We start from the raw sequence: 20656 nt of genomic DNA, 5'->3' as shown, positions 1-20656 counted from the left end.
TGTTAATGATGAGCCAGTATGAATACTAACAGTATCTTGTACTAGTACTACATATGAACTGTCAAAGTGAGTAACTTCAGTGCTATTATCTGAGCGGCGGATCAGCGCTGCACATTGTCCTGCTGTAACATATACGGTTGCTGCAGGCTGCTTGTGTTTCCGTCTGCAGAGTGCTGAATGGCAGAACAGTGAGCTGAACATTATTGACGCAGCGGTATTCACACTCTTATGGCTGCCCATCGACTTCCCGTCAGACACATACAGAGTAATGGCTTTTGGTGTGTGTGTTTGCACCGGGAGAAACAGAGAAAGATATTCCCATATTCTTTAATCTGAGGGTCGACAGACATCACACATGCACACTACTTTTAACAGCTTATTGTTGGCGCTGGGTTTGGGGGTTTGTGGAGGCTGCTTCGGGTATTTTTTCGGTTGCTTTCTTTTAAACTTTAAAGACTTGATACACTTTTAAGACACAGCCGTCTCACACACCCAAACTGCATCGTTGTCAGAGTGGAAAAGAAGCTCTGAAGCAAGATTTATTTGTCATTTCATCACATTAAACAGACCGCATGGATCCAGGGGAACAATTATCCTAATGCATCAATAGATTTTTACATGAAATCTGGTCAATTTCCACAAGAACAACAATTCTTTTAAACAGAATGCCAGTGTTGACTGCTCTTACTCTAGAGCGTGCACGCACGTGTGTCTATGTCCACGTCTGTGCGTTCGTGTTTGGCAGCCTCTCATTATCATATTGAGAAATTTCTGAGCTGCACTGCAGACAAAGGAAGGGGGAGAGGTAAGGAGGGAGGGAGGGAGGGACGGAGGGAGAAGGAGAGAGTATGCTTGCGTAAAAATAACAAATTGCCTCTCATTTGATTACTCGCCCATCCTTGCCACTCTCTCTCCTTTCCCCCACGATTGCATAAGTGCAGAATGTGAAGCAGCCATTCATATCCACTGGGAAAGGACACCTGCTGTTTCTGCAGTCGTTTCATCTCTTTGTATCTTTTTCCCTTTCTTTTGCGCTCTCTTCCTCCTCCTCCTCCTCCTACTCCTCCTCCTCCTCCTCCACCTCCCTCCTCCTCACTGTCACTTTCCCTTTCAGCTATCTTCCATTTGAATTTCCTTCCATAATTCTCTCCCTTCTTTCCCCTTCCTTTTCTCCGCCCTCCCTCTCCCTTTGATTTTCCGTCTTTCAGCCCCGCTCTGTTTATCCTGCATTACCTCGTCATGCTCTCCTTTTAATTATCTTCCTCTCCTTCACTTTTTTTTTTTTTTTTTTTTGCCTTTCTGTTCTTCCTTTATTGTGATTCTGCCTGGCTTTCATATTTCCCCCCCTCTCCCTCTCTTTCTCTGGCTGCATTATGGGGCAGAATGTAGATCAGATGAACAGCGACTGCAAATGTTTTTTATGCATATAGGAATGATGAGGGTTAAATTGACAAACATTTCAGCGCGCTGTCTTTTCGCCGCTTTATTTGCACGGAACAGCTTTGCAGAGGCCAAAAAGTTATGATGATGATAGCAACTGTAATGATGATGGTGATGATAATGATCTTTAATGAGGAAGTGGTAGCCAAACATTAGAGCGGCAGAGCCATTTTCATCAGTTTTGTATTTTACAGGCTAGTGGCTGAAGCTGGAATAAATACACTACCGCCACATGAAATACAGTAGAATGAAGCTCCTCCAACTAAAGCCCCCTAAAAATTGGTTTTTGGGCAGGACTGTGCGACGAGAGGCAGCCCGAGCGCTTGGAAACACGTGTGCAATTACATGCCATAATGCCGACCAAATTGTGCTGTTCAGTCTGATCTGTATTCGGATTCAGCTGCAGCCAAGAAATTACCTTGAAAAATTACAATGCAAATTACGACGACCCCGTTAGTGCTAGTTCTAGCCTCAGAATTAGGTGATGACAAAATTAGGGGCTTAGAGGCTCCGGCGAGTCGGTGATGCAGAGCTCTGCAGACCCCTTACCCCTGACACTTGTGTTAACAGCCAGCGGAACCACTGGAAATCAAGGTTCTGTGTTTGACCTGCGTTGGTGCCTTTGGTTTTTCATCTGCTGCAAACTGACAGTCAGGGCAGCATTGAGATATTTGTCGAAAGCTCTTCCGTTTCTTTTTCTTTCAACCAATCGGCATTTAACCTGTGCATTGTATGAGCATCCAGCAGCAGAGCGCTCTTGGCTTGTTGATTACATGCCTCTGTAGCGCTTATTGAATTTCCATAATCCTTCACTCTGTGGTATCGTAAAGCAGCGCTCCTGTTGCGTACGTATGACCAAAGTCAAACTAAACGAGCGATAAACGGAGCGAAGAGCTGGACAGACATGCGGCTGTTGTATGGGTTAGACTTGTCCCGCGCTTACGCTGTGGCTTCTCAAACAATTCCACACCTTTCTACCTTGGCGAAGGACGTGAGAAACCACACTTTAAGGTTCACCGCCAAAGCCACACTGCCTATACGGCCGCTTCTCGCTTTCATCCCGGATGCGCCGATGACACAGTGTCACCAGAAAATTCTCTAACTCTTCTATCCCCGAGGCAGAGCTCACAGACCTGGACACAGGGGTGACATAGTTTCCCGGGAAGACCCCAGAGGCGGCAGTTCTCAGCGAGGTGCCTTTGAACCATCCGTCTTGACACTTCTCGGTCACTCGATACATCTCCCCTTTCCTAAGCTCCAGCTCGTCAGCCTTCTGGGGCTTGTAGGCGTACAGAGCCAGGTATCTGGGGAACAGGAGGCGACAGACAAAATGCAAAAGTGAGACAAATAACAAAAACACCTACATGGGCAAGAAACATTGAGATCGTGTTGTCACACTTGTCATCTTTATTCGAAAGCATGCATGTGGATTGCCCCTAATGTGTCGTGCTGCATGTTAAGCAGGGCAAAAAAAAAAAAAAAAAAAAAAAGGCTAAGTGAACAACTGCAAAATGAATGACCACTTTTAAATGAATCCCTTTTACAAAACTGGTTACAAAGGAATTCGATTTTCTCGTGGCATCAAGAAAATGACTCAAGAATATGTGTAACACTTTATTATTAAGTTGTCAGAAATAAGCTCCGAAATTGAAATAATAAGGCTGTGGGCATTATGCGTATAGCATTATTTTTTTAAACTGTACAGTGCAGAGGATCAAAGCATGAGAACCCACATGCTGCTGATGCCTTTATTAGACTATCAACATGCTGACAGTGCGCGTTGGTCTTCCCACCACATGCCAGAACCTTTCATGTCTATTTATGCTCGTCTCTTTTAGTAATACAGAACGAGAATGGGATAGTTACTATGAACTTGAGCACTTAAGGGATATCAACTATTTATTAACACTGCAGCATCTAAAACATTAACATGGCAACAACAGAACACCATTTCAAATCTTTTTACCGAACAACTTAACCGGTTGCTATTAGACCCAGTGTCGTACTCCGCTGAACATGCCGTTCGTTTCTGGGAACACATTCCCTTTACAATAATGACCTTAATGAAATGAATGAATCCTTTGTGGATATTAAATGTGTTAATGTTCTATTACCTGTGTCACATTCAGATAGACCTTACAATAACTTAACATAAATCAGTACGTTGAGCTGAATTAAAGGCTTCTGGTATACGTTGAACAGCGTAATCCCGGATTTAATTTCTGTATAAAAACCCAGAGGATTTACGTCACTTCTCACCGCCATGTGACCACTAGTGGCTGACTGAATTATTATTTTTTTTCCCCCTCTGAACGGCACAGTGTGCTGTAAATTGGTGCCAAATCAATATGTCCTTGTTTACCTGCTTACAAACAGATTTCGAGATGAATCCAGTATTTAGCCTCTCGCTATATGCCGTGCATTGTGCCCGCATTAACATATAAATGAGGGCCAGGTCCTGTCGCTTGGAGACATTCACTGTATGTAGTGCCAGACAGAAGACGATAAGACCACAGAGTAAACAAGCCCTATATGTGCTGCCTCTCCGTTGCCATGGTAACAGATGTGGGGGACTGTCTCCCATCTCCCCATGGCAACAGGAATAGTTGCCAGGTCAAGATGAAAACGTCCGACCTCATCAGCAGGACGAACCCACTCCGGGCGCACGCGCGCGGATTAATGTGTGTGCGTCTGCATGTGCGCGCGTGCGTTCCTATAGAACTATTTGAAAGTTGATATTATTAAATCTGTCAGTGCTGCTGTGTGTGACTCACATCGTGCAGGAAGGACACAGCTTACTAGTAAACACATTTGTTCTTGTACACCTGTGAGGACTCTCATTGGAGTCTGGACTCTAACCCACAAACCTAATTCTAGACTTCCACGAGCACCAGAGGACTGAACAAATGTCCTCGATAGCCAACAATATCACAACTCTTAATGGAGACGGCCCGTGCAAAGTTGATTAAGCTTACAATTTATAAGAGTGCTTAGTTTTTCAGGTGTACTGATACTGAGTGACAGTAGCCTTGTAACGTCTGTGCATTTATTTCAGAAAGTGTCAAACTAAGTAAAAAGGATAATGCCAGATTTCGTGATAGATTTTTTGCTTGTCTCCACGTGCACAGCACAGGCCATGGCCGTCTTGTTATAAGTCTTGTTATAAAACTCTAGTGTAAGCTTCAAGGGATGGTGTGTAACTGTATTTTTCCTTTCCGCGCGGGATATCATCCTTGACCAGCGGAGGAGTAAATGCGGCTGCAGAGATGGTGGAACGTGGCCAATATCTCTGGGCACAACAGAGGAAATATTTTTAACGCTGCCAGGAGGCGGGCTCTGAATTCACACCTGGATCTCAGGCACATATCCGCTTTCTAAACAGAACAGGCAGGTGGAAGGAGGGATGAAGAAAAAAAAAGAAGCCGCGGCTGGGCGACGGCGCTCAGATGTACTCACATGTTGAGTGGCAGCTGCACCTTGGCATGGGCGAGCAGCTCGGACGTTATAGATGCCACTTTGGGGGGCACCAGGACCCCCGCTGAGGACGGAGAGGGACCCGGGGGAGATGCATCCTAAAGACATGGGAACGCACAAACAGAATGTGATTGGTTTCATTTTGAAATAAATCACTATTTGTGTTGGCACTACACAGTACGTTCCCACAGGCGTTTCAGCTTTTCAGTATGCATCCTGGGTATTATTCAGAGATGACAAAAACACATCGAGCGCAGGTATGAATGCAACCACAGGCAATAAGGGTAAAAGCGATGTGTCTCCAGTTAAAAGGTATCAAAAAAGAACATGGAACTGGCAGAGCAAGTGAGTGGGGAATAAGTTCATAAAATCTGAGGGAACAGAGTGAAAGAGGTGTGCTCTTGCTTGCAAAGTGCCAACACTTGTCTTCCCGGTCAGCCAATACACTGGCTCCTGTCTATTAACAGCAGGTATATGAATTTAATTTCTTGCACCTTGCACATTTAGCAAAAAAAAAAAAAAATGGCTCATATGAGTCCACAATTATTTTTTAATCTGACCATTAACTGGCCAATACAGTGTTGACAATGAAGTACTGACACTGCGTTCTGAAATAAGTTTGTGGATGTTTTAGCGAATTTAAGGCCGACAGTAACTGTTTCAGTTCCAACAATAAATAACAATTACACAATAAACAGAGTATTTGTGATCCGGTCAGACGCTACGGTATCGTATGGCTAACATAACTTCTCAGTAAAAGCTCTTAGCGTCTTTTAGTTAGCTACATTTATCATAACTGAAATGAACTAAAACTAACTTAAACAACCTGAAACTGAGGCTAGTCCACTTTTCCAAATCCATACTAGTTCGTATGGATCAACGTTGAGTCCAATTGTCCTTAATTTGATCTGATAATCCACCTTTCCCCTGGTCTCGCTGTATTTACTGATACATTTCACCATGTTTTTTGCCACTCGAGGGGCGGCAGTGACGTCAGTGCAGACCCTCTATACACAATACTATCAGAGCTTTTAAAGAACTTCCATTATTATAATGAATGAAAATCATTTTAAAACATTACTACTACTTCTACTGATCATGATGACAATAAGGAGAAGAGATTGAATCACATTTCAGAGGAATAGAAACGAGGTTAATTAGCCCTAATATATACATACCAGACAGATGTATACTAATTTACATCACATTCTCTATAGTCATGAGATACATTTTCATTTTATGCATCTTGTTATGTTTAGAATTTGTTATAAGAATACCACCACTGCCACATTACAGAATCACTGCATGCATAAGTCTCTGCATGAACCTGGATGCGTGCGGCCGCTCTGGGGTCAGAGGAGCTGATGAGGACCGGGTGGGAGATCTCCATGCTGTGTCTGTTGTTGAGCTGGGCGGCCCTCTGGCTGACCGACAGCGCGGTGAACGAGTGCCGCTTCTTGGCGTTTTTCTTCCCTTCGCCTCGCCGATGGCCGGAGCCGTTCCCATTGGACGGGGAGGCGCTGGGGGAGGGACCCGGGGAGCAGGGGCCCAGAGGGGCCGGCTCAGAGCTCGGACCCGGCGCGCTGGCTGGCATGGGCTTGTCGATCTCCATCAGCTGCTTCGCCGTTTCATTCAACTGAGAGGAGAGGAGAGGAGAGGAGAGGAGAGGAGAGGAGAGGAGAGGAGAGGAGAGGAGAGGAGAGGAGAGGAGAGGAGAGGAGAGGAGAGGAGAGGCGTTCAGGTGTGAGATTTCAGACCTGAATGCCTCACACACAAAGCATCTCTAAAACACACAAGTGTGTCAGTGTGTCTTTCCCTTGGTTGTTCTTGTTGGCAGCTTTTCAAACTAGCAGCATAACAATCACCACTTACAACAGCTGCTGTGGTGAGACTCCTTCTGTGTAACACTCTCAGTGCAGCTCTTTGTTCAACACAGATAAATAATAAAGGTGAGCACGCACTTGACGAGGCAGGATTCAGACTCATTTCGTCCTTGCTGTGTTTGCGTTGGGAGTAAAGTCTGACACATTAAAGATTTAAACGAAGCAACTTAAGGCACGCCCTGGTGCATCCACCTACACCGGATGTCATAAAAGGTACATTTTCACCAAAAATAAATAAATACTACTTCTCATTTCAGTTATTTTTTAAAAAAAATACAATTGTTAAGATAAGAAATACACAGGCATAACATTATGACCACCTGCTTAATATTATGGGTGTCTGGCTACAGAATGTTGTTAATGGGGGAGTTTTGGTCCTATGGGTATTTTGTGAATTTGGAAGCCAGTTCAACACTTTTACTTTTAAATTGTTCCTCACTGTTTTTGTGTGTGTGCCTGTGTCAGGCTGCATCCTGCTGGGGGCGGCTGCTCCCATCAAGGAGGGTCAATGCTATGGGGTGGGGGTGCCTGGTCTGGTCTAGGTGGGTGGTACACGTCTAAGGAAAATCCACACGAATGCCAGGTTTAAAAGTTTCCCAGGCAGGATGTTGAATAATCACAAGATGGTCGATTTGCCTGGCAATGGTTTTAATGTTGTGGCTGATCAGCGTAGATATACTTTTTTAAGTTCTATGTTGCTAATGGTTTATATTAAATTAACCATAAGGCCAAATCATGTGTAACTTCCTGAAAAACTGGACCCTGAGGTCTACACTCAGACTGCTGCAGCTTGTATAACTGAGAGCATATGGAGAGAACCACATGACGAGCATTTGAACAATAACATGTACAACACAAAAACAACTGTCGTTTACGCTTTCTGACAAGGGCTACAATGGAAATAAGCTTTTAGCTTTCTCGTGCTTTTATCCTCTACAACTTTAATTGGGCGTCAGGACTAGGTGATTGCTGTCTTGTATTTACTTTTGCATTACTCAATAAATCCATCTATCTAAGAACATTGCTTCCAGCACAGAGCACATAATCGGCTGAATGGATCTAATGGTCTGGTCACAGCCCTGAATTTTAATAATGCGGTGAATGTTTTTTGCTGAAGAACAACTACCTACTTTAAGGTAACAAATCTCACACTGTTACTGCACGCTTTGGCTGCTTTTAATGAGAAATGTGGTTTATTAAGATTCCCTAATTAAGTTTTGATACCGTTTGCAGAGGAGACAATGCTTCAGTTTGTTGTGGCTAAGTAATTTAACTTATTACATCCTGATTTGACGCGGTTACGTATAAATGGGGGCTCTAATGTCATTACTGTGCTGCCAAAAAAAACAGACATACTTTTTTTTTAATCTTAATTTGTGCTGCTTATTTATGTTCTGAAGTGCTATTAATACGTGTCCTGAATGCTCAGTATGTAAGAAAAAAAAACACAGTAGAGCATCATGCAAATAACTACAGTTCAAGTAATTTAAAAAGCTCTCATTACTAATGAACAGACAATCTTAACTATGTGTCTACTTTTCTGGCAATCATTCACTTTTTTCTGACTGAATGAGTCAAAGCTCTCATGCGGAGGATGTCAGTTGAGTGGGCGGTCCATTAAAGGGGCCCAGACCACACTGTGACCACATTTCCTGTGTTTGAATCTTAATTCACGGCCAGTTACAATCCGATCACAAAGGACACATGTTAACACCAGGTCCGAAGAGATGAGGATCCCAGACTAATGTCATGAGTTCCTTTTTTTACTTGCAACACTACATTTTCTTTGCTCCCATTTAACACTGTAATTCCATTATAATAAAAAGCTAGAGCCAAAAAAAGGGCTTAAAATCAATTCAAATTTAATTAAGCAGCAAGTTACAGTATTTTCTAAATGCTGAAGAAGAAAAAAACCCACAAGATTATTTAATTGTGTGTTTTCTTGATTGAAGTTGGAACAATTACTGGGTGAACAATTGGTGTTTTAGACAATTACGGAGCTTGGGATTAGTTTAAGCAGGCAGCGAAGTTACTTCACTGTCATATGTTCCATGTACCGTCTAATTATTCATCTGGGCGGTTATTACAAGCAGCGCGGTGCTCATTAATTCTCCGTACTCCGATGCTCACACTGCTTCTCGGTGTTCCTGAACTATCTGCCGCTCGCAAATTCATCTCCCTCCGCTTCCTCCGACAGAAACCCTGTCGCACGAACGCACCTGAGTGAAAGACGTTCCGATTTTGTAACGAGCGTGTTAAACACCCGCCTCGGCGAAAGCGTGCGCGTAGTCAACACCGTCTCCGCGCGCTTGTTTCTGCACGCCGAGGCAAATATTACACCTACAGTGCAGAGCGTTTAGTGTCTGTGCACTGGAGGGTCCTGGGTGACATTTTACATTTTTGTATTTTTGTATATTGGTAATGCTCCCATTCTGGTCTTAAAGTAAAATGCTGTGGGCGCACACGGACACACACACACACACACACACACAAACAACAGAGACACATGAACTAATACGTTAACCGACAACATCAGCTTCAGCACTGCAACAGATTTACATCGAAATCGTGTCTGCTTTGCAGAACCTAAAAACCCTGAACATTCCCTGGAGGGAACGTCAAGCATTTATTTTCCACTCTCTCTTTTTGCGTGTGTGTGTGTGTGTGTGAGAGAGAGAGAGAGTCTGGATACAGTGTTGGTTATGTTAAATTTCCATATTAATAGAAATGCTAATCAAAGCCAAATCATATGCTAATGAGTGTGATGGATTGATGCTGCACATATAACTCAGTTTGCCCTCATGAGGATGACGAGAGGACGCACACGCACGAGCACACATGCACACAGAAGGTCAGCGAGGTAACACACTCCCCTCTTGCACTCTTATTCATTTGCAACGCACACCTGCAAATAGATTCAGCCGTCACATGTGACGCCACACACACCGACGACTGGGCGCGTACGATAAAATAGTAGTACTATTGTGCCCGGTCATGCTGCAGTGAAAAACATAAGCGAGTGTGTGTGTGTGTGTGTGTGTGAGAGAGAGAGAGAGGCTGTGAGTGTGTGTGCGCGTTTGAGAGAAGAGGAGGGAGAGATGTTATTGGTAGAGACAGTTCCTCATTTTGCGCTTTTGGCTGAATCTCCAAGGTCATCTATTATGTGTTGAGCTAACTGCGCTCTGTGTCTTTTGGAGGGTGAGTGTTCTCTCCTGGTAATACTTAGACTCGAGCTAATATCTGCACTGCGAAAAGGGTAAGCCAGCAGGATGCATGCATGCGCTCGCACACACACACACACAGTGACCACACGTAACCGGTGGCGGGCGTGCGTCGACTTCCTCATGCTGCAGGAGTACATGAAGTGCAACAGATAAAGAAATAATAACAGGAGACAGAGGTGCACATGACCTGTGCGACTCGTCCTAAAATTGCCCAAAACAAAACATCCATGTCCCAAATCTCCACCCCTCAACTGATCCCAGCCTGACTCAACTCGAATTTTACTTTTCAGATACCCTACGTCCAATAAATCCACCCCTAGTTGAACTGGTACATTTTCTGCAGACTTTAATAAATGAACGTCTTCTCCTTTTATTTCTTCTTTTCTATATTGATTGATGGGAAAAGAGATAAAGACGCGCATAGGCAAACACCTGGGTAATATATTACGTTGACACGCCAGCGCGCGAGAATGCTGAACACGGCGTAGGCTGTCTGAAGGTACGTTTAGAAAATTTAGACTAGGAATGTTCAGATCGAGCAGCGATCCGATCCAATCGTCTCATATTGAGCGTCGACCAATCCGAGTCTGAAGGACTTCTTCATTTAAAATGTTTTGCACATAAAAATTCCCCACTGGCGATTTATACAGACTTTTTTCTTTCCTTATTTGCATTCTCCTACATGGAGTTCGCGCTGTGCAGATGTATTAAGCACAATAAAGTTTAAAATCAGTCAAATGCAGGCCTCTATGTGGACAGCTCTGCAATACCTTGAAATATCAAATACATGCCTCCGAGCTGGTCCTTAAAAAGGTCAGGTTGTTTTACAGCGTAACAGTAGAGCCTTCTCAACATAAATAACATTAAAGAACTAAAAGGTATATTGGCTCTTATGACAAAAAAAACAATACTTGAGTTGATTTTTAAATAAATACTTAAATTCTGCTTAAAAAAGTCTCTTCTAAATACGTCCAGGCAGCAGGTATGTTTAGTCGTGGTCTTTCATGTCAGCCTTGAAATCATAATACATAATATCGGACACACAGAGTACAATCCAGCTCTATCATTGAGTACTGTGTCTCCACCTTTCATTTAGTAAGACCACCAAATCATCAAAGCAGGTGAGTTTGTGGAAGTTCATCATTCAGCAACGCAATTTACTTCTTCATTACCTTGAGTGTAAAGCGTCACTGTGATCGCTTCATAATATTGTAAACCCTTATGTGCTGCTTAGTTTTTTCTTTTTCTGAACATTCAAACTCACACCTAAATGACTGAAACTAGACTTCCTGTTTTTTTTATTCCATCCTCTCACCTCTATTTTCAGAAACATCCACCCACCAACACAGACTCTTGACTTATATTTTTTTTCCACCAGTGTGATTTTCAGTCTGAAGCAGGTCAGCCCGCTGTCTCCAAAAATAGCTACTTCTAGTCAAACTTCCTATTTCGTTTTCGCGAAGGCTGACAAATATTTACAGGAGTCGCATCCGCATCTGCGCTGTGAGGAAACGGCCACGGAGTTAACGCATATCCAGGGAGGCGCGCGCACACGCGGATCAGCAGAGGTTCCAGCTGGGCCCTCCTCATTAGCTTCCCACTGCCGACGCGCACGGGCATCAGGCCCCCGTACCCCCGCTGTGTCAGAGTGATGGAGAGGTCTAAATTATTGATGCATCTCTATCTAATAGGAACCCCTGTGTGTCTGTGTGTGTTTGTCCCGACCTGACAGTCTACGGCTTAATCACCGACACCTAAGAGAGTCGTTTGGTCAACCGGCGAAATTTCAGAGACACGATTGGGTAGCCGAGAGTCGCAGGCTGAGTGAGACAGAGTGAGAGGAAAATAGTGCACTGAACGGACGTGGGTCTTCTGAGGGTGTCCTGAGGTGTCTGACAACACAGTGTTGTTAATGGGGGGGTCGTATGAGTTGAGGTGAGGGGCCTCTCAGTTTAGGATCTAGTGAATCTGAAGGCCAGATCAACATTTTGTGCTGTTCTTCATGTTTTTTGAGTTGTTCCTAAACTATTTTCATGTGTCTGCTGCCATCATGGACTGTCTATGGGTGAGTGGTACATGTCTAAGTAACATCCACATTAATGCCACGTCTGAAGGTTTCCCAGCAGAACATTGAATCGTCACAAGATGGTCAAGGTTACTTGGTTCACTTGGTTACTGGGTGTACTTCTCCCGTCAGTGGCTTTAATGTTATGGCAGATCTGTGACCATGGATGTGGTTATTAACAAATGTATTTCCTTGTTTAAGTGTGTGTTACTTAACATGTGCTCTGCTGATAACAGTTGAACAAGGAAAAACATATAGTATTTAAAAGCAGCATGGACGCGAGTCATCTCATTAGTCTCTCACTGGTTCTGATCTTAAACTTAATTTTTTAAAACTACAGTACACCAATGTACCCTTAATTTATTTACTGTTATATATATTTATTTCTTGACCTGCTCCTGTAACAATCTTTATTGATCACAGCACACCTAGAATCTCACCTCACCATTTATTTATGCGGTCTTGACAGTCACATGCACAAAAGTTTGAGTGAATCTCTTGTCACTTCTGCTTTCTGTTCTGTCACTTGTTTGTCAACGGGGCCGTGAGAGAATCTTTCACTTTTGTGGTGATGGGTGGAGTAAATAAGGAAAAACACTTTACACCGTTCCTTTTTACCACGGCTTAAACGCCTTAAATGTGATCCAGAATAAACTTCGCATGATAGATTTTTTTTTTTTTTTTTTTTATCTGTTGCAAAGGGATTAAAGTAAACTATATTTCACCGTTGACAGGCATGACACTATGAAAGAAGGTAAAACGTTTGGGCGGTTGTGGGTTTTCAGCCTTTTACTGAGAGAAAAAATCTCAAAAAGAAATAAAAAACACTTCACTTCAGCCAGTTTTCAGGAGGCATTACTGATGTTTTCTATTTATACGTCGGGTTGTGGATTCCTCCTGATAAGTAGATGCCATAATATCATATCCTGATACAAAATCATTGAATTTTAAAGCAGCACAGGCATCGGTTTTGAGATGGAATAATAGACATGCAATAATAATGTAAATATATAACTTTTCTGTCTTTCTGCAGCCATCAATAGCCCTTGACCACATGGAGTCAACATACATGCAAAAGGCCTTCATTTATTCTCTCTGCCGTCACGAAAAATAGGACTTTTCACATCCACTGAAAGAGCGAATATGAAGCTTCCTATCTTTCACCACAGCAGAGAGCATAAACACTCCTCTTATAGAAAGACCATGTTTCCTGGCTCCTCTACTTAAACTAGCAGCATAATAAATGACTACAAGTGTTTTGCTCCAGCCTCAGAGTTGCCTTTATCAGCTTTTTGCATTTGTGTATCGGTTTACCTCCACATAGAGAATGGGGAAGATGCCAATCTTGTCTCCCAGCATCCCTTCAGCCCAGTTCTCATCTACTCGCCTGATTACTGTCAGCACCTCATCCTGGAGAGAGAGGAAATGAGTGAGACTACACGCACACACACACACACACACACGCACACACAGAGGCATTGTTGAAGCAATGCAGGAAAATGTCTTATTTGGTTCGTTCTTAACGATTTATGAATGATTAACATGGTTTCGATCGGAAACGAGAATGCAAGAGATTGCAATCACATTTTCTGTGCCCCAGATCTTTTATTCTGCTTTGATGATGTTTCTGGATCTCTGCTCCGAAATGTTCAAATTACATCTTTAAGATCTCTTATGTCGGAGCTGCAGATAAGGAATGATAATAATACACCCTACAGAATATATTTATATTCTCGCCGTGCTGTGAACCCATTAACCACACATAGCAACATTTTCCTGAGCGCGCACACTGACTAAAAGGAGGCCGCTGGTTTCGGATCATTACAGTTGCTTTAATTTCATATGTTAATCATTGCCAGTTTTTCACTTCAGTTTATGATTAGCTTCAGTGATGCCCATTGCAAGTCTGAGCATTTCAAAGAGATTTTTTGTAATTTTTCACTTTGATGAGGTTTGTTGTGGGGAACGCTTTCTCATTCTGTGGCCATGTGAGGCAGCTGTGTAAAGTTCTGGAGAGTTTAAACGTGAGTGGAAACAGGTATGGTAATTATGGGCTGCGTGGAAAAGTTCTCATCGCTTAATTTTATGTATGATATTCATCACGTATTTTGGATTCCTTATTGATATTTTTAAAGATCTCATCTTACAAGGTGGACCCTAGCTCTGTTCAGACTGCTGGCCAACAAGATCTGTATCTTCAATCGTAACATTTTGCCAGTACTTTGAGACTGATGTAATCTTCTGTGCTTCACCGCATGAAACCTGCCCAAACGATTAGCTTGGCCTGGCACATATTCGCAGAGCCAATAACAGGTGTAGACAAACCCAAAACACACTGAAGAAGTATTTAGATCTGATTTCTCAGACCACAGGAAGGAAGAAGTAGTTTGGGTTGAATGTTACCAAATTCTTTTAGCATGTGAACACACAATGTTTCCTTGACACATTGACAGGCTGTCTACTCCCCGAGTGTCTCAACTACAATTTAAACATCTTGCTTTGAAAATGTGTTGGAAGTTGGCGTTTTCAAAGTAAGAGCACTTATGAGGACAGTACTGTGTTTATGGCGAGAGTGCCCAAGTAAATGACTTCTGTGTGGTTTCCCCAGCTCAGGCTAAAATGTCTTTGGAACCTTAACCTGACGTGATTTTTGACGCAGCAAAACCAGGCTTGTCATCTGCAGAAATCTCTGCACGCATATCAAAGTAATGTTAGCTAGTAGCTAACTATTCCTTGATTATATATAGTTATTTTATGCTTTTAACTGAAATATGCGGCTTGATTGTTTTTGCAGCCACATCATCTTCCCTGAGACTTTTTTATTGTTTTGAAAAATAACGTAATGATCCATGTGCATCAGCTTCTTTCACAAAGTGCAGGTGTAGGTACCAGATCTGCTCGGCCTGAGTACTTCCAGGTGATGTCAGCCTGTTCGTTCGGCTAAGTTCGGCTCGGACCGTGGGATTGGTTCGTGGTTAGACAGCACAAGCTTAATTTATTTTTCACCGTATGTTTGGGAGAGATAACTCGATAAAGTTTTTTATTTACAATTTAAAATTTTCCACAACCACAAAAAATACTAAGACAGGACATTATCCGTAAAAAATAAAGTACTAGAATCCCAAAATAATTCAAGTTCAGTCCGTTCATTTGTATAGTAGGCGCAAAAAGACTAAGTTTATCGTGAAAAAGATTAAATACGAATACAGCTTTTATCAATTCATCTGAAGACTACAAGGACAAAACGAAACTGATAAGTCGCTCTGCCTCGATAACAACCGCTAACCGCTAACCTCTTCTCCGCTTCTTCTTGTTGTCCAACCAATTATAGGACGCAAAGTCAACATCCCCATTTGAAAGCGCCGGATACTCAGGGCGAGCACATCTGGTGGGGCGAGCAGATCTACGTGCTATTACTCTGAAAACGACAACAATTCCAGTCTTGTGAACTTGTGATTGGACCACCCAGTCCTCGTATTAACACTGGGTACAGGAACTGGGCCATATCTGTGGAGATCAGACTGGAATCACATCTCAAACATGCGCTTTGAATCTATATATCATGTGCTTTTGCAGACTTTCTCGAATCAATCTAGATACAATCTGTGTGAGCCAGAAACAGATCTGCGCTGGCAGTCTGAACGTGGACCAGCGGGCCTACGTGATTACGTACGCCGTATGCTGCAGTGTACACATGATAACACACTGCATCTGACACACATGGGAAAATGACTTCATTTATTCAGCACATTACTTTATCATGAAAGTATTTCTCCCTCTGCTGCTCCTGTCCTCCCATAAAGGTCTTGGTTAGATCATTATGGGATGGCAGTGATAATACTAGTAAATGACTGCGTATTACTCATACTGAGTAATTACCTCTCACACTGAGAAAACAATATCGCACACACTGGTTCCGCGTGACAACACACATTCAGAACACCACAGGGGCACGAGGCTCTGCATGAGTATGCGGCCTCGCGTAATCTTCAAACATTAAACTGTTGATTAATTCAACCCCAAAATATCAAATAATGTGAACTATTGACGCTTCGTCGTTGCCTCTTAATCTGGATGTGGGGCGCAACGCGTTTGAAACGAGATATCCGTGCATGGCATCGCAGTGATTGGTCTTGAGACGCCTACACCGAGGTGAACGGTGCACTGTAATTGAATCATCTTTCTCTTTGCGTCCCTCCAGACACACTCTGAGAGCAGAGACACAGCGGAGGTGTGGAGCGTTCGGTCCGAGCACAAATAAGTCTGTTGTGTAACAAAACGGCGAGGTATGAGGAACACAACTGCGCTCGGAATACAAATGATTGTTTACACCAAACCCAACCCTGAGTTTCTTTTACGACTCATTTTCAACAAACTGGGCGATATCAACCACATGATGGACGTCTTCAGGTTTTACAGGACTGAGACTATTAAACCATTTTCAATTCTGCAGTCCTGAAGAAGCCACAAGTGATTCAAGGTCTTTAAGAAAACTTGCTCGCATGGGTTCCTTTGAGGAAATAAAAACTGTGATTGACTATAACAGATTACAAAAACAGACACCATTACCACCAGGTTACCAAGATGACTTGATCAATGTATCTTTCTTGCACTCCCCAGTTCACTCTTTCTACTTTTTTTCTCTTTAAATACATTATGATAAGGGAGCATATTTAGGTCTACACAATTTGACAAACCGATTTGGAGCCACAAAAGATCTGCCTTTTGTTGGTGATTCCTCCCTGACCTTCACTTTGGAAAATATTACTACGAGAAACCAACTGGGCAGGGAAAGATCTGACTGAAAGGATTTAATCTAATTTCCGTAACAGTTCTCAGCCTTCCGAAAAGAAAAAAATCCACATGACAAGATTAGATTAGATTTAAATGGAACAATAAACAAACTAAATTTCTCAGCAGAGTTTTGTGAGCCTCATCGAGGTGTAGACGCTGTCGCGGTGTTAAAATAGCACAGTGCACAGCATCGCCGTTGCCAAAAATATCAGTCAGTCAGAAAAATCAACTTCAGCCGAATCCTCGTAGAGACTGGTAATGAGTGGGGGAACTTGTTGGCAGTAGCCGTCTGCTACGTTATCTCCACACTTGAAATATTTCATATCAAACACCATCAACATGCGCTGATGAAATATTCAGTTTTAAAATCAAAAGTGGTGTAAATTATTAAAATACGTCAGAAAACACTACGGCAGTTTAAAAATGTTCAAACAAATACAAACGTGATAAAACTACATAGCGGTGAGCTCCTCTCCTAAAAGCTACTTAACGTAAATACTTAGCAGATTATTTCGTGACGTGAAAAAGCATCGTTGTAATCACACGCGACCATGTTACATGAAACAAAAAGTAGTAAAACACATGGTCAGCCATGGTAGACAGATTTTATTTGTTCACTGGGGACCGAGCAGAGCTTGTACTTTTTACCCCGTTTGAAGATGCTCTGGTTGACATTCTGAGAAGTAATCTGTGGAGTCAGTGCTACTAAATTATTAGTGTCCTACACAGAGCCCGTCTGGTTCGACACCACGGATAAGTGTTTTTACCTACTACACTATTGATGCTGTTGTAAATACCGAGTACATCAATCCCTCAAACCTTCAGGTCACTGGTTCTTCCATACCGACTGGCCGTAGTCACATATTCAGTCAGACACAATATCAGCGAGTATGTGTAATGTGTGTGTTTGTGTGTGTGCGTCCTACCTTGCTGAAGGCCAGACAGTCTTTATCCTGGTCTTTGTCTTTGACCTCAAAGTCGTACAATGCTTTTCCCTGGGGTGGAGTCTGGCTCAGGGGACGCAGCAGCTGGATGTAACTGGCGGGCAAGAAGCCATGGCAACCATTGAGCTCGCCGTGGTACCAGTTGTCATCCACCTTGCGGCGCAGGATGATGATGTCACCCTTGGAAAACTGGAGGTCGCCCGGTTCCTTGCCCTCGTAGGAGTAGAGGGCCTTCCCGCAAGGCAGCGCTGGGATATTCTGTAAAACACACACACACGCACACTTGTTTATTATGTGCTTAACAACAGACTTCAATACAAGCTGTAAGCTAATGTTCCTTATGATAATGAGGAGCAACGTGTCGGTTCACACTATTCGTCCATTTTGCTTGTTTCACGACTTTTATTTTGTTGTATTTGGTTCAGTAGTAGTAGCAGCTTCCTAAAAAAGCTATAAAATGACAAAACCAGTGAGAATTCAGTGCTGAAGCCTGATATTAACACATCAGGTTAGGGTTTATTCTTCCACATAAAAAATCTCGCACGGAACACTTTTAAGACCCGTGCAGAGGTTTCAGAGCGCTGCTGCCTCTCATTAGTACCACTGTGTTGAAATGATGTGAGATAACTGCATCTCGCAAACCTTTGCTTTGAAGGTTCACCGGGTTTCCTTTATATTCCGCCGCTTTAAGATATTACACAGTGTGCCATGTCAGGAACAAAGCAAGACTGTTCTGTGACCAAAAAAAAAAAAAAAAAGAAGCTCGCTTGAGCATGATGCACCGTATTAGAAGCAAGCAACAAACGAGGCAGTGACTCCTGCAGTGATCAGTAAATTAATGAAGAGACCGGAGGCAAACAGATTTTGAAGCAACTCAAAACAGAGGTAAATCCAATATGTTGCAAACTGTTGGCCCTGGAGACAAATTCGTAGAGCATGGATAGTTGGATATGTGCTCCAAGGTTCATTTTATTCCCCACAGCAGTATGTGAGATATGACTGGTTATTAAAATGTTTGCCAGGTAATTGCCGCTCCCACCTTGGGCCAAACATAGTAATTTTGAAAATGCCAGAGCAACGTGAAGCATGACTCCCTCGAGTTTCATCAAAATCAGGTCTATGGCGTCTCACTTATCACGGGCCCGTGACAGACACGGACTGCCCTATTTACCACACACACACACACCAACAAAGATACATGAGCAGAGGAAATGATTAAAAATGTTGCACTCAACTCAATTTGCATAAACGTTACATCATGTAACTCCAGCAGTGTCTGATCGTGGCTTAGCGGCTATCGCAGGGAACTAGACACGGCAGCTTTGCGGCTCACATTAGCTGCGGCATATTCCAAGCATAGCATTGTTAACTTTAGCATTGGGTGAAATTTACACTCAACTCAGCAAACAATCCAATTAGGGAATAAGCGCAGCAGTCAAAAGGTTATGTTATTATGTTAATGAAATAATGGCGGCGACGGTCTAATATTCCTCATCATACTTATCATAATAGGACTAACCAGCTCTACACTGCAAGGCAAGAACAAGGCCGCTTCTGCATTTAGCCGTACATTGAGATGGCGAGGATTAGGATGGTTTGTAAGTCATTTGAGCACAATAACAATTCTGTTGCCAATTTTTATGATTCCTTTGATTGCACAAATGTAAAATAAGCTAGAACCACGGGCGGTACGTTTTCTTTTCCACCATCCAACAACAACAACAACAACAGTATTTGGCTAGCTGTCAGAGCCTGTGGGCTGGAGATATTTTGGTCAACATGTTCAACATGAGTTCAGCGCGGCTGCAAATTGTACTGATCTGGAATCTATTATGTCGTGTAAAACTTTTTTTTTTTTTTTTTAGAACGCCGGGGTACACAGACAACTAACATTCAAGACATTCCTGTGAAATGCAATGGGTGAGCAACATCTGAAAACGCTAGCCATGCTTTCAATGTACAGTGAACTAGTCAGGAACGCGCCCGACCGCACGGAAAGGACAACTGGCCCTTCTGTATTTGTCGTTAAAAGCGAGACGACAAAATGTCCCAATAAGCGAGTAATGTAATAGAAATATTAAGTTATGGCATAGGGTTTCTTGTACAGTGTATTATGAGAAAAGGTTTTAATTCATTGCACATGATCGACTCGCTATTTATTCCACATTTGCTGCAACTAAAATGAAATGTATTGGATCAGATAATTGTAAGGTTTACTTTACTTTATTTATTTTTACATCCCAAGGTGCTGTTGACATGATAAATTGTAGCCTGTCTGTTGATTATCACTGTGTCTATTCATTGTTGAGCCGCCATCATTACAGAAATTGCCAATGTCAGGGTGAAACTGTCCAAAAAAACTAGGAATTTAATAGCTCGCAGCTCAGGGAGAGAAATGTATGTCTTCTAATTGCCACTGATATTGTTGCTGCCTGAGTTGAACTGTAACTGCTTGTTCAGGGCAATTTGTCAATGTCTGGTTAGCCTGATGTTAATGCACCCACTGAACCAGCTAACAAAGTTAGCTTGGAATCGAGAAAAAAAGTGCTTTCATTCATTCATTTTCTGGAACCGCTTGTCCTCCGGAGGACATCCTGGTCAGAGAGACAGACAACCATTCACACTCACACCTACGGCCAATTAAGAATCACTAATGAACCTGACGAGCACGTCTTTGGATGGTGGGAGGAAGCCAGAGTGGCCACACAGAAAGGCCCCAGTCCCACGGATTTGAACCCAGAACCTTCTGTCATGTCAAAAATATCAAATCATTGTTTGAAGTATGACTTTGAATTCTGAGCGAGCTGCACATGGTCGTCTACAGAGGAGCTC

At 42.8% G+C, this 20656-nt stretch overlaps 1 protein-coding gene across 4 annotated transcripts in view; it reads right to left on the bottom strand.

Moving 5' to 3' along the window:
• LOC125017843 (E3 ubiquitin-protein ligase SH3RF3-like) overlaps positions 1–20656 on the bottom strand; it is an 89135-nt gene that overhangs the window by 14648 nt on the left and 53831 nt on the right. For 3 of the 4 annotated variants that reach the window (XM_047601358.1, XM_047601357.1, XM_047601356.1), the window contains 5 exons: positions 17807–18082; positions 13401–13496; positions 6242–6550; positions 4897–5012; positions 2574–2744 (listed from right to left, as the gene is read on the bottom strand). In XM_047601358.1, coding sequence (XP_047457314.1) covers positions 2574–2744; positions 4897–5012; positions 6242–6550; positions 13401–13496; positions 17807–18082 — 968 coding nt within the window. The remainder of the gene's footprint in view (positions 1–2573; positions 2745–4896; positions 5013–6241; positions 6551–13400; positions 13497–17806; positions 18083–20656) is intronic. The other variant, XM_047601359.1, reaches the window with a different exon arrangement.

This window comes from Mugil cephalus, chromosome 12 (genome assembly GCF_022458985.1).
Source record: "Mugil cephalus isolate CIBA_MC_2020 chromosome 12, CIBA_Mcephalus_1.1, whole genome shotgun sequence".
NCBI classification, from domain to species: domain Eukaryota; kingdom Metazoa; phylum Chordata; class Actinopteri; order Mugiliformes; family Mugilidae; genus Mugil; species Mugil cephalus.
The sequence above is the reverse complement of the archived record's forward strand: the minus strand, read 5'-3'. Positions and strand labels throughout refer to the sequence as shown.